At 36.8% G+C, this 14,752-nt stretch overlaps 1 protein-coding gene across 1 annotated transcript in view; it reads right to left on the bottom strand.

Annotated features, from left to right (window-relative positions):
* LOC148956602 (uncharacterized) overlaps positions 1-14,752 on the bottom strand; it is a 124,370-nt gene that overhangs the window by 19,474 nt on the left and 90,144 nt on the right. Inside the window, exon 4 of the mRNA XM_089091373.1 lies at positions 7,918-8,276. Coding sequence (XP_088947499.1) covers positions 7,918-8,276 — 359 coding nt within the window. The remainder of the gene's footprint in view (positions 1-7,917; positions 8,277-14,752) is intronic.

Below are 14,752 nucleotides of genomic sequence, written 5' to 3'. Positions count from 1 at the left end.
GAACGAAAAAAAAATGTGATGAGCTTTTCAGGCGAAAAAAATAAAAAGTCATAAGGAGGAAAAATGCGTTGAGGGTTTCGATCGAAAAATGTCAAAAAAGGTATTATTTGGCAGCGATGGTTGCGTAATTATTACGTTACTTTACATAAAGTGTGTACTGCCATTAAGTTAATGAAAAAAAAAAAACGTTGAATATTTCGGGCGAAAATATAAAATGTCATAAAGGATATTATGTGACATTGATGCACAAGCATTACGTAAGGTGTGAGCTGTCGTTAAATTATAAGCGGGTTTTCCCCCATGGGTTCCTGACGCAGGGTTAACTAAAATTGTATCATGCATGTCCCACCTGACTGTTAGAAACGGGTTAAGTCCTGTGACATGAATGAAGTCCAGAGGGGGGTGTCTTGGGAGTCTTGCGTAGGTGTGACGGCTTGAGGGTTTGGTAGCTCCATGTATCTGGTTGTAATGGCTATTGCCTCCTGGGATGTTTGGACATGATTTCGTACAAGCGTCTAGACTTGGAATTTGGATAGAAACAAGGCTCCAGTAGAAACCGCATTTGTTTTCAAATATATTCAAAGCAACAACCATCCAGAAACATAACCAACATAACCAACAATCAACAAACATAACCAACATAACCAACAAACAACAAACATAACCCACATAACCAACAAACATAAATCATAACCAACATAAACAACAAACATAAATCATAAGCAACATAACCAACAACTACATCCAGCAATCATATCCATCAAACCACATAACCATCAAACATAACCAACAACCAACAATCATAACCATCAACCAACTTGTGCATTATCCCGACCACACTCCGATTAATCATATGCAAACACTTGGACACTGTAATAGAAAAACAATGGCTGTTGCCAGGAGAAATATTGGGACTCTTGTCAGGGGCTCTCAGTGGAATCTTGCCTAAAAACAGGGCTCCCGTAGGAATCTTGCCAGCTAGAAACAGGTGTGTTCTCGGAATCTTGCAAGGGGTGGTAATCTTTCCGGGGAAGTCATAGAAATTTGGATAGGGGTGTTGTGACGTCAGAGGGCTGTTGTAGGAATCTAATGCTATTTTGGCTGCCGTGACGTCAGAGGGTATGCCGTAGAAATCCTATTGAAAAAGGTAGGGCGTGTCTTTAAAATTCAATACTATTTCCCTTTGGCTGTCGTGACGTCAGAGGCCTGCCGTAGAAATTCAATGCTATTTTTCCTGTGGCTGGCGTGACGTCAGAGGGCTTCCCTGGGAATCTTGCCAGCTAGAAACAAGGCTGTCACGGGAATCTTGCCAGGGCTCTCACAAGAATTCTGCCAGGGGTGGGAATCTTGCCAGGGCTGTCATAGAAATTTTGATAGGGTGTTGGGACGTCAGAGGGTTGTCGTAGGAAAAGGGATAGGGCTGTTCTGGGAGTTTTGATAGGGTATGTGCATGGGAAAAGGGAGGGCATGTGCTTGAAATCCGGGGCGTCCTTGAAGCTTCTACTATGGGTGTCCTTGAATAACTTGACGGGATACTACTGTTTCATTTATTCTTTAATAGTAATTTCCGGTCGTTTTGAGTTCGAATTTTAACAGGTATTTGTATCTTCTGATCTTAAGTTTAAAATGGCCTTTGCTTTTCTCTGAAAAACTTCTCTTTCGGAAAGATGTTTTTTAATTAATTTTTGTTCGTTTTTGATTGCAAAAAGTTTCAAGTTTTTAAAAATTCCTTATTTCAAAATCAATCTTTTTTTTCAACACCAAATGTTCATCAAAGTATCAACACTAGTATCAAGTAACAATATGAAAGTAAAGAACAATAAAGTAAACAAAGCATCAAAGTAAACAAGGTATTATAGTAACAATAAGAAACTTGCACAGCTTACAGCCCTTAAACTTGAAATCGAAGGTGGTACGTAAATAATTAAATCCAAGTATTGAAGTAAACAACAATGTGTCAAAGTAACAATACGGAAATTCCGTAGCTCAGAGCCATCTCCCCGGGGTTTGGGTCGGGGGTTTCAACCCCGGAAGCATAGTTATTTGGCCTTTGAATTTTTTGAACAAAATGGCAATTTCAAAATTTTGACCGGATGCCCCTTGAAAAAGTGGGGCGTGGGCTAGTTGCTTTTTGATCACTTTTGACTCAAAAAAAGAATTAGAAGTTTCAATTTCTAATCTAATGATTCCCCTCCAAAGTTAATGCGACCAGCCCTTCCACAAAAACCTTTTATTCTAATAAATGGTAGTTTACATGAGTTAAAATCCTTGCCCCGGGGCTATGGAGGATTTCTCAACCCCTAAGTAACAGTAATTTGAATTTTGGACTATTTTGAACAAAATGGCCATTTCAAAATATTTATAAGATAAATTTGAGGAAAAAAGGCACAAGGTGGGGGGGGGGGCTGGTTACTTTTTTATCACTTTCGATTCCTAAAAGGGGCACAATTAATTTGGATTTCCGGTCGAATGAACTTCCTCCACAGTTTGTACGACCACGCTTTACATAGAAGCTTTAGATGTTAACGATGGGCTGTTAGTATAACCTACAGCCCTTTCCCCCAGGGCTTGGGTGCTTAACATTCCCCAGGTGTTTAACATTTAGACGATTTTAAACAAAATAGCTAACTCAAAATTTTAAATAGCTAACTCAAAAAGTAAGTTGGGGGGGGGTGTCTAGTTGCCCTTGGATCTCTTTTGACTCTTCAAAATTGAACTGGAACTTTCAATTTCCAATCAAATGAGCCCTCCCTAAAGTTTATAGGAGTATCCCTTCCATAAGAACCATATATGCCCTCACTAATGTAACTGGGGAAAAAGAGCGTGGGGGGGCTAGTTGCCCTCCGATCTTTTTTGACTCTTAATAAGTGAACAATAACTTTCACTTTCCAAACAAATGGACCCTCTCTGAAATTGATACGAGCATCCCTTCCATAAGCACCATATTTACCCCCACAGCATACATACAACACCTGCCCACGGAACCTGGGGGATTTTGTCGATACAAGAAATTTTTATCTGACCCTTGAAGTATTTTTAGCAAGATGGCTATCTCAAAGCTTTATCCGATGCATTTTGGGGAAAATTGGCGTGGGGGGGGAGGCTAGCAGCCCTCCGGTAACTTTTGACTCATAAAAAGTGAACTACAACTTTCAATTTCCAATCAAATGGGCTCTCTTGAATCTTATACCAGCATCCCTTCTATAAGAACCATATATGACCCCAGGGCATAACTTAAAACCCCAGCCCCGGGCCCTGGGGGCTGTGTCGACACCGGAGTTTTGTTATCTGACTTGAACTATTTTAACAAAATTTCTATCTCAAAATTTTTATCTGATGCATTTGGGGAAAAAAGGTCGGGGAGAGGATTAGCTGCCCCCAATCAGTTTTTATTTTTAAAAAGTGAACTAGATCTTTCAATTTCAAATCAAATGAGCCCTTTCTGAAGTTTATACGAGAATCCCTTCCATAAGAGCCGTTTATGTTCCCAGGGCACCACTTACAACGACTGCCCAAGGCCCTAGGGGGTTGTGTCGACGCCATAGTTTTTGTTATCCGACTTTTAACTATTTTTTTACAAAATAACTCTCAAAATTTTATCTGATGCATTTGGGGAAAATGGCGTGTGGTAGGGGGTCTTGTTGCCCTCCGATCTCTTTTGAGTCTTAAAAAGTGAACAAGAACTTTCACTTTCCAAACGAATTAGTCCTCTCTGAAGTACATATTGTCATCACTTCCATTAGAACGATATATGCCCCCTGGGCATAACTTATGACGCCTGCCCCCGAGCCCTGGGGGGTTGTGTCGACACCATAATTTTTGTTATCTAACCTGTTAACTATTTTTAACAAAATGGCTAAATCTCTAAATTTGTATTTGATACACTTGGGGAAAGAGGGTGTGGAGGAGGGGGGCTAGTCAGTCTCCGATTTTTTTTACTCTTAAAAAGTGAACTAGAACTTTCACTTTCCAAACAAATGAGCCCTCTCTGAAATTCATTCGAGCATTCCTTCCATAAGAGCCACATATATCCTCAGGCCATAGTTTACAACGCCAGCCCCTGGGCCCTGGGGGGTTGTGTCGACACAGGAAATTTTGTTATCTGACCCTTGAACTATTTTTAACAAAATGGTTATCTCAAAATCTTATCTGATGCATTTGGGGAGAAAAAGACGTGGGGGGAGAGTCACTTTTGACTCTTAAAAAGTGAACTATGACTTTCAATTTCCTATCAAATGAGCCCTCTGTGAAGTTTTTGCGAGCATCCCTTCCGTGAGAACCATATATACGCCCAGGACATAACTTACAATTTCTACCCCCGGGCTCTGGGGGGGGGGCTGTTTTGACACCGGAATTTTTGTTCTCTGAACTTTGCACTATTTTTAACAACATTTTTATCTCAAAATTTTATCTGGTGCACTTGGGAAAAAAGGGTGGGAGTGGTCTAGCTGCCCTCCGATCACTTTTGACTTATAAAACTGAACAAGAACTTTCAATTGGCAATTAAATGAGCCCTTTCTGAGGTTTTTACAAGAATTCCTTCCATAAGAGCCATACATACCCCCAGGCATAACCTACACCGTCTGCCCCAGGGGCTTGGGGGTTGTGTCGATATTAGAGTTTTTTTATCTGACCTTCCAACTATTTTTACCAAAATAGCTCTCAAATTTTTATGTGATACATTTGGGGAAAAAGAGCATGGGGGGGGGCTAGTTGCCCTTCGATCTCTTTTGACTCTTAAACCATATATGGCCATATATGCCCCCATAACCATATTTAGAACCATATATGCCCCCAGGGAATAATTTACAACGCCTGCCCCCTGGCCCTGGGGGATTGTGTCGACACCAGAGTTTTTGTTACCTAACTGTTATTAATCAAATGGATATCTCAAAATTTGTATTTGTTGTATTTGGAGAAAAAGGTTTTGGAATGGGAGGGGCTAGTTGTCCTCCGATCTCCTTTGACGCTTAAAGAGTGAACTAGAACTTTCACTTTCCAAACAAATGAGCCCTCGCTGAAGTTTATACGGGTATCCCTTCCATAAGAGCCACATATACCCCCAGGGCATAGACCCCTGCCCCCAGGCCCTGGGGGTTGTGTCGACAAAAAAAAATTGTTATATGACCCTTTAACTATTTTTAACAAAATAGTTAACTCAAAATTTTTTTCTGATGCATTTGGAGAAAAACGTGCGTGGTGGGGGGGGGGGGGTCTAGCTGCCCTCGGATCACTTTTGATTCTTAAAAAGTGGACTACAACTTTCAATTTCCAATCAAATGAGCCCTCTCTGATGTCTTTTCGACCATTCCTTCCATAAGAACCATATATGCCTCCAGGGTATTACTTACAACGCCTGCGCCCCGTCCCTGAAGGGCTGTGTCAACACCGGAGTTTTTGTTATCTGAATTTTGAACTATTTTTAGCAAATTTTCAATCTCAAAATTTTTATCTGATTTATTTGGGGAAAAGGAGGGAGGAGCTAACTGCCCTCTGGTCATTTCTGACTTATAAAAAGTGAACTAGAACTTTCAATGTCAAACTAAATGAGCCCTCTTTGAATTTTATACGAGCATCCCTTCCATAAGAACCTTATTTGCCCCCAGGGCATAAGTTACAACGCCTTCCCCAGGCTCTGGGGGGTTGAGTCGACATCAGAGCTTTTTTATCTGACGTCTGAACTATTTTTTAACAAAATTACTGTCTCAAAATTATTATCTGACGCAATTGGGGAATAAAACAGCGTAAGGGGGGGGGATAGTGGCCCTCCGATCTCGTTTGACTCTAAAAAAGTGAACTAGAGCTTTTAATTTCCAATCAAATGACCCCTCTCTGAAGTTTTTACGAGCATCCCTTCTATAAGAACCATATTTGCCCCCAGGGTATAACTTACAACGCCTCCCCCCGGGCCCTGAGGGCTTGTGTTAACGCCGGAGTTTTTGTTATATGATGTTTGAACTGTTTTACCAAAATGGCTACCTTAAAATTTTTATCGGATATATTGGGGGAAAAAAGAGCGTGGGGGGCCAGTTGCCCTCCGATCACTTTTGTATCTTAAAAAGGACACTAGAACCTCGATTTCAAATCAGATCAAGCCACTTTGAAGTTTTAATGACGACCCCATCCATATGAAGTGTCTCTTGAAAAAAAAAATATAATAAAACATTTTAGTCGTATGGACTTTACTATAGGCAATGCTATAGCGTTGCCTCTGATATCTCATAATGACATTGGTGAAGCAACTCTCCCAAAACAAAGACAGTAGTTAACTCCCAAAACCTATATCCTAGGAAATTAGATAAAATATAGGCACTTGTATATAGTAAGAAACTTAATGTTGTATTGTGTGATAACAGCACAAAATTTGAACTCAAGACAAAAAATTTTGCGAATATTCACAAGAGAAAAGCTGCCATAGGATTACCTTTATAGCCCCACAGCTTAAATTGGTTGAAACTGAAGCTACAATATATCCCTGGATGCAATTTAGCCGCTTGAGCTTCCAGGATTATTCATTGTCTAGCTGCTTAGCTGTCCAACTTTCAACACTTGTCTTAACTAGCAGCCCCCCCCCAAGACGTGAAGGATCTTAAGAAAAAGGGAAACAGAAGAAAAGAGCTGAAGGGGACTTCAATAAGGAACAAAAAGGTATATTTTACTAAAAACTAGGGTCTTGAGGCCCTAGTTTCGGGCCTGATACAATGTATCTGACAATCAGGACCAGGGGCCAATCAAGGTGTTTTTTTTTTGGATATCATCATGTAACATTTATTATTTATAGTATTACAATTTACAATTTTTAAACAAGTTGCAAAGAAGAGGAGGAGGGGGGATCGTATGGGGGAGGGGAGTAGGAGCAGTAGTAGAATTATTCGTGTTGTATAAGTAGTAGTAGAAATAGTAGTATCAGCAGTATTAATAGCAGTAGCAGCAGGAACATTTTGCCTTTTGGTAGTTGAACATCTCACTCCTGATGCATCTCCAAGTTTCACCTCGATACGGTAAGCCGTTCCTAAAATATTGCTGATATACCTGTATAAGCAATCAGTATGCACATAATATGTTTTGACTTAGTTGAACTTTACCCTCAACGTTTCCTCAAATGTTCATTTCACTTTCCTCAACCTTGGTAGTACTCGCTAAAGAAGTAGTAGTTTTAGTGGTAATAGTGGTTGCAGTAGTAGTAAGGTAGTTGTAACAGTAGTGGTTGTAACAAAGAAATATTGCCTTTTTTGTCCATTGATCATCTCCCTTAACATTTCCTAGAAGTTCCAAATTAACGTACTCAGTAGTTTCAGAGTTACGCTCGTTTAACAATCCGTGTGCACATAACGTGTTTTGATTTTTTTTTTTTCACACTACTCTCAACATTCTGAATAGCTCACATGAATGCCCTTCGTCTTTTTTGGAAATTAAAGGTCAAACAGTCCCACCTTCAAAGAGGCTTCGTTTTCCTAATAGCCTTTCCAATTTTCTAGGAACTATTATTATAACAATCTTAAAATAAGGCGCTTGTATGACATTAATTTATGGATATAGATTAGATTTTGATGTTAAGTAAGTTTGTTCTTAAATGTACCAGGAGTTTCTACTAAAACTGCTAGCACTATAGAAGTACAGTATAGGTCGAGAAATTAGAGGATAGTTGTGATAACTGGCTCATCACACTAAATTGAATTTGCATTTCAACGGTTCGAATCTGACATATATGTTGCACATACAAATGATCATTTATCAAGTGACTTTTAACTGGCTTAGGGCAATTTCAGAGAAATCGAAATATAATTCAACAATTAAATAGCCCGAAGTTTTTCTATTTCTGTATTTCATATAGTTTTTACTCAAAGGTTCATTAAACTATCACAACTAGCAAGAGCAAAGTCAAGTTGACTTATTAGTATAAGAAAGTTAACCTACTGTGAACGCGACTGGAGTCGAACGCTCTCAATGTTATCTTCTAAGCATGAATCCTGGGGATCATCACTAACAACTTCCTTCACTTTCTGTTTTAATCGAGTTGTTAAGTTACCACTGATTAATCTATATTTCATGTGCAGTAGTTGTTGTTTATCTTCAACACTAGATGGCAGTGAAAGTAATGCGATCGATACAGTTGATGTCCTGCTATAGAACTCGAGCGGGTTGTATTCACTAATTGTTCCCCCGCACCACCCACCAGATGGCTTTTGTTGCAATGAAGGCTCCCAAATTGATAATTTACCTTGTAAACAACCATCTTGTGTATGAGGTCCAATATCAAGTGAAAGCACTGTTATCTGAAAAAGAAGTGATACTTGCTCAGGATCTTTAATGTTTCAGAAACGGTGAAACTTAAGTAGTAAGCAATTATATTTCTATGTAGAAGTTCAGAACACATTGTCGGTTTCTTTTTTGCTTTTGTCAAAGTTGTACTGATTTGAAGAATAAAGACCGAATCTTCCCTGATAAGGCTTTGCACTTCCAAAAAAATGTACTTGCTATGTTATAGGCAATAATTATTCTGTTAAATGAGACACATCTTTGTGCCATGAAAGATGGCTTCAAAAATGCAATAAAAAATACATGCCCCAGTGGAACAATAGAAGTTTTAGGTCGTATTTCCCATAATGCAATACTAAAACTGGTATGAACTTTTACCCTTGTCTGCGGTCAAGCAAGGAATGAATGTTTTACAAGTGTTAAAAATTTAGGAGGATTTCTCGGGTTGGTAATGGCGCATAGTAGTAGATTTTTGTGATTTGTGTTTTCCTTCGTTTATGTTACAAAATGTTTATGTTAGGTATAAGTAATGTCAATTACTTAAAGTGGATTTTGTTTTGTTTTGCATTGCCATGGTCCTAGAGCTTTCAGCGCAATAAAACTTAGTTATTTACTATCTACCCCTATTAGCTCGCCAAACTATTCGGTCTTTCATTGACACATTGTCAATCCAAAAAGGCAGAGACACTCACAAAAAGTATTATTCCGATAGTTTACTGCCTTTCCGCTATAAAATAAGAGAAAAAGTAAAAGTTTTGTAATAGTTAACAAAAGAACGATAGTTTCTTTTAACCAAAAAAAGGTTCCCAAACACAACCCTCTCAACATCTTAGAAGTTGTTTTGCAGCCTTGCCCTTTTTTAAAAATGTGTGGGTCGATTACCCATGTAAGTAGTTCAATATGAATTTTAGATGATAACCAAAAAGATAATAAGACCAATTGGAATTAATATAAAAAAAAGTGACATAGCTGTTGAGTTATTTCAAAAAACTTATCTGAAGTAAACATAGGAAAATTCTATCAATCGCTTTTGAACTGAATAGTCTATCCTACCTTTTTATAAATTTACATGTCCTTAATATCGTTTATGTTCCATTCAGAAACATGGGAAAATTCGATGGGGAAAAAAGCAAGTCAGTTGGATTGGAAAACCTATCTATTTCTAGGGAGGAATTTCATATTCAGTTTAGCGTTTTTTCTGTCTAAAAGAGAATCGAGGAAGCCAATATGGAAATATACAAGCTTTTTACAAGCGCGGTTATTTTATCCTTATAAGATAGAAACCTTATTTCCAAAGAACTAACCATAAAAGAGATAAATATTCAAATTTTTTCACCTGTAATAAGTTCCTGATAATGGACTTTTGATGTTTAGCAGCCGGCATCTTAATCTAAAAAAATCCCTTAAAAAATTCATTGTCGTTGGTTTTGTAGAAGCGATTTTTGAGCGTCAAAAACAACCACAAACTTGCCTTAAATCTAATTAAAACTAAATTTGCGTTGCCTAGGCAACTTGAAGTGTCACAGCAACTCTTGTTGGCTATACCAACCAAAGTGTTGCAGGGGCAACACTTTGGTCAAGAAGCCGAGGAGGAGATTGAAAGATATTATACTAACTTCGCAGCTTGTTGACTGTTAAATGTATATGTGTAAAATATCCTTAAATGTATCTGAAGCAATTAAAATGTTAGCAAATTGACACTAGTATCTCGCCCCTTGCTCACGAACAGAAATAGCTAGTAACAGTAAATTATTGGAGTTTTGAAACAATGGACGGAATAAAACTTGCAATATAATCTGGTTTAACCTACTTAGTAGTAAAGTATACCTATTTGACGCTTTCCATGCCTTTATGCGACGGAACACCACTAAAAAGAAGGTAAACTAATTTTAACAAGTTTCTAATGCCTCATCTTTGAAGATGACCGCCCTCTAACAACCTATTCTTACTTGCGCGTCCTTCCCGTTGTGGAACCGAATCTTTTGTGTCCTTGGGTACTTTAATCTGAAAAAGACAAAGTTTTCCGAGGGAAACAAAGAGCAAAGTTGAAACTTGAAACGAACAAAAAGTATTACTTCACAACCTATCTAACATAATCAATAAAAATACTGCAAATAAACCAACTGTTGATATTTCCCTAAGTTTGTAAGATTGCAGAAAACTAGCACTTTACTGAAAACACGAAACAATATAGGAGTTTTGGTATAGGAAAAGCAAACTATTTAAGGACACTTATAGCAGTTTAAAAATAAAGCATTTTAGGATTGTTGCTTTGTTTTGTTTGTTTGTTTTTTTTTCGTCTAATTTGGCAACTCTTCAGCACAATGAGCTCAGTCCGATGATTGACTGTCGTTTTGGATCTGAAAAGGACATTCCATGATTATTTTGTAGAAAAGTTAGAAGTGAAGCAATCTTGATAGCATTAGGACTACAGAATCCCTTTAGAATTTGTATCATAATTTGAAAATCTCCGTTGTATAGAGAGAAATAACAGGATTTCCAGAGTTCATATTATATTTTATTTTTTCTTAATTTCGAGTTATACTTGGTGAGACCAAGAACTTCTCTGATATATCAATCCATTATTTTTGTATGCTGTTTAGCGACTTTTAACTTATCAAAATATTATTTTCTTATGCTTAAGCTTTTAAGATAATTTTAATTGTATACTGAAAGCTACTGATATTACTACTCAATTAAGACTATGAAAAGCGTAATAGATTAGTTCGCTGTTGTGAGGCTACGTACTCACTCTTAACTAGTATTAAATAAAAAAAAACAAGTTTTTTCTAACTGGAAGTAAGGAGCGACATTAAAACTTAAAACGAACAGAAATTATTCCGTATATGAAAGGGACTGTCCTCTCCTCAACGTCTCGCTCTTTACGCTAAAGTTTTTTACTGTTTTAAAAAATAGAGTTGTGAGAAAGAGTCGAACTTTAGCATAAAGAGCGAGACATTAAGGAGGGGACAGCCCCTTTTATATACGGAATAATTTCTGTTCGTTTTAAGTTTTAATGTCGCTCCTTACTTTCAGTTAAAAAAAACTTGTTTTTTTTTATTTAATTTTGAAGGTTTTTGAATTATTGCAGGTTTCGATTTTGGCTCACCACAGATCAATAATTAAAACAAAATTTGCATATTAATTTTACTTTAATTTGGTTAAATGGCTTTCTCGAAAGTTGTTTAATTTTATTTATGAAGGTTTTTATTAGTAATAAATATACGTAACCTACGAATTAACTTACGTTACGAACTTCTATATTCATATATTTTAAATACGTATTTTAAATACGTATTAGGGAGTTCGCCTCCTAGTCAATACCTTGCTCTTTACGCTGAAGTTCGAATTTTGTTCCAATTCTTTAAAAATGACCCCTTAATCACAAAGGCCGTTAATTAGAATAAATAGCTCTTATGAAAGTACTAAAAAAAATCTTTGGCTTAAAGAGCGAGGTATTGACTGAAGAGCGACCCCAATCATATGCTTGAGAATTTCTGTTCGTTTTAAGTTTTGATGTTGAACCTTACTTTCAGTTGAAAAACTTTATTTTTATTTAATTTCTGATCGTTTTTTAAATAATGCTGGGAAATCCGGTGCCCCCTTCATAGCACTGTCTCTTCCCCCATGAAAATTTCCTCCATTGAAAGATCCTCCCACATAACCCCCGACTCCCCCCCCCACTATCAGAAAAAATCCCCCTGAAAATGTCTGTATACTTCCCAATAATCAATACTATATAATCAATACTCATAACTTTCAGCCCTCCCCCCAGAGACTTTGGGGGATTAAGTTCTCCTCAAAGATATAGTTATTATATTTTCTACCATGCTGAACAAAACGGCTATTTCAAAATTTTGATCGGGTGACTTTGGGAAAAAAATGAGCGTGATAGGGTGCCTAGTTGCCCTCCATTTTTTTTATCACTAGAACTTTTAATTTCCGTTCGAACGAGCCCTCCCACGATATTCTAGGACTACTGGGTCGATACGATCACCCCTGGAAAAAATTAAATAAACACACATCCGTGATCTTTCTTCTGGCAAAAAATACAAAATTCTACATTTTTGCAGATAGGAGCTTGAAACTTCTACAGTAGGGTTCTCGATACGCTTAATCTGATGGTGTGATTTTCAATAATGTTCTATAATTTTTTGGGGGTGTTTCCACCTTTTTTCAAAAATCAGGCAAATTTTCTCAGGCACGTAACTTTTGATGGGTAGAATTAAGCTTGATGAAACTTATATATTTTAAATCAAAATTAAATTTGACTCTTTTGAGGTATCTATTGGTATCAAAATTTTGTTTTTCAGAGTTTTGGTTACTATTGAGCCGGGTCGCTCCCTACTTACAGTTCGTTACCACGAACTGTTTGAAAACAATATTCTTGTTTTTCATACTTGGCTTTTGTGTTTTCAATAAAGCGTTAGTTTTCTATAATCCAACAAGCTTAGGGAAATATCACCAATTGATTTATTTGCATTATTTTCATCGATATATGTTAGATGCACTATTTTCATGGATATATATTAGATAGGCTGTGAAATACTAATTTATCGAAGTTACGAAGTATCAAACTAAAGAAAGTATCAAAACAAACAGAGTATCAAATTTACAATACGCAACTTGCAGAACTTACAGCCTTTGCCTCGTAAATTAAGTTTGCCCCGTAAATCATAAAATCCAATTATCAAAGTAAACGAAGTATTAAAGGAACAATAAGCAAGTTGCATAATTCACAGCCCTTACCGTGGAGAGGAGGGAGGGTTCAACCCAGGAAGCATAATTCTTTCACCTTTGGGCTATTTTGAACAAATTTGCTATCTAAAAATTTTGACCGGATACCTTTTGGGAAAATGGGAGGGGGGAGGGGCTGGCTGCCCTTTGATCACTTTTGACTCTTAAAACAGAGCTGGAAGTTTCAATTTCCTATCGACTGAGCCCCTTCCAAAGTTAATACGACCACCCCTTCCAAAAAAAAATTTTTATGTTAATAATGGGCAACTTGCATTAAATACAGCCTTAGCAGTAGTGTTATATTAATGCTTGGTAGCGGGCCCACAGGGAATCCATACAAGCGGTCCCATAGGTAATCCATGCAAGCGGGCCCATAAGTAATCCATACAACCGGGATATCATTCCAAGCGGTCATTACTGTGTCAATGAAAGGAAGCGGACAGTACTCCCACCATACAAGCGGGAAAAGATTTTTATTGTTCATTATATTGGTGTTTTATTTTATGTTTTATTATTCGGATGTATGGATGTTTTATGTTTATGAATTTTTATTGTTAAATTGTTTGTATTTTATTTGATGTTTTATCGTATGGAAGTCTGATTGTTATTACAGGGATGGTTTTGATATATGGTTGATTATGTGTGTTACTTTATGATTGATTATAAGTATTGTTATATGGTTCGTATTTAATGTATTTTTTTGTATGGATGTTTTACTGTTTACTGTATTGCTGTTTGATTGTATATATGTTTTATATTTATGTATTAGTATTGTTCATTTTACTAGTGTTATATTTGATATTTTAGCGTATGGAAGTCTGATTGTTATTGCAGGGATGGTTTTAATGTATGGTTGGATATGTGTGTTACTTTATGATTGATCATACGTATTGTTACATGGTTGGTGTTTTATTTAAATTTTTTTTATATGAAATTTCAATTGTATGGATATATGGATTTTTATTTTAAAAGTTTTTTTGTTGATGTTTTTTTATTGTGCTCTAATGAGGATACATTTTCTTTTCCAACGATATGATTTTTTACATTCTAAGAAAATTCCCTTTGATTTAATGAAATTTGTGTTTGATGTAGGAATCGAATGTGAGACCAGTGATTTTCTAAGGTAAAAGAACGACACGTTACTCATTTGAACCAACAAACCATTGAACATGTTATAATTTTATAAATACATCCAATGTTTTGTTTCCTGGACATTAGCCAACATATGTTAAGTGTCACAATATCGTAACAAGTTATTTGCACATTCGATTTATCAATTGGATTTTTGGTAAGCGTTAACAGTGACCTGTTTAGGGGATTTTTATGGTATCATCGTGAGAATATGCATACCACGATGATTTGAGATGCATACCGAACAGAAAATTTCTTTTGAGGCTTGGGCCCCAAGTCCTCCCCCTATCCCTATACCCCTCCCTCCGTCAAACCCTCCCCCTCCAGCCCTCCCCCACCCTCCACCCCCTCACTCTCTCCTTTTACCCACCCCCCACCCCAACTTTTTTTTAACATGGTATTTTTTCAACTTTTTTTACATCTCTTAGAATGACATGAAACATACTTAAAACATATAAAAATCACATTTAATATTTTCAAAATTCAAAATGAGAATGATATAGAAATGATAGTCGTGACTTTTACTATTAGAAAAATATTGTTTGTAGTAGCAATTTTTTTGGACAAAATTTTTTTTTTGAACTTCAAAATAATTAAATTTTTTTTATCAACATCATTTGTTGGA

This window comes from Artemia sp. Qi Xiang Cuo, chromosome 1 (genome assembly GCF_049724085.1).
Source record: "Artemia sp. Qi Xiang Cuo chromosome 1, ASM4972408v1, whole genome shotgun sequence".
Classification (NCBI taxonomy): Eukaryota; Metazoa; Arthropoda; class Branchiopoda; order Anostraca; family Artemiidae; genus Artemia; species Artemia sp. Qi Xiang Cuo.
The sequence above is the reverse complement of the archived record's forward strand: the minus strand, read 5'-3'. Positions and strand labels throughout refer to the sequence as shown.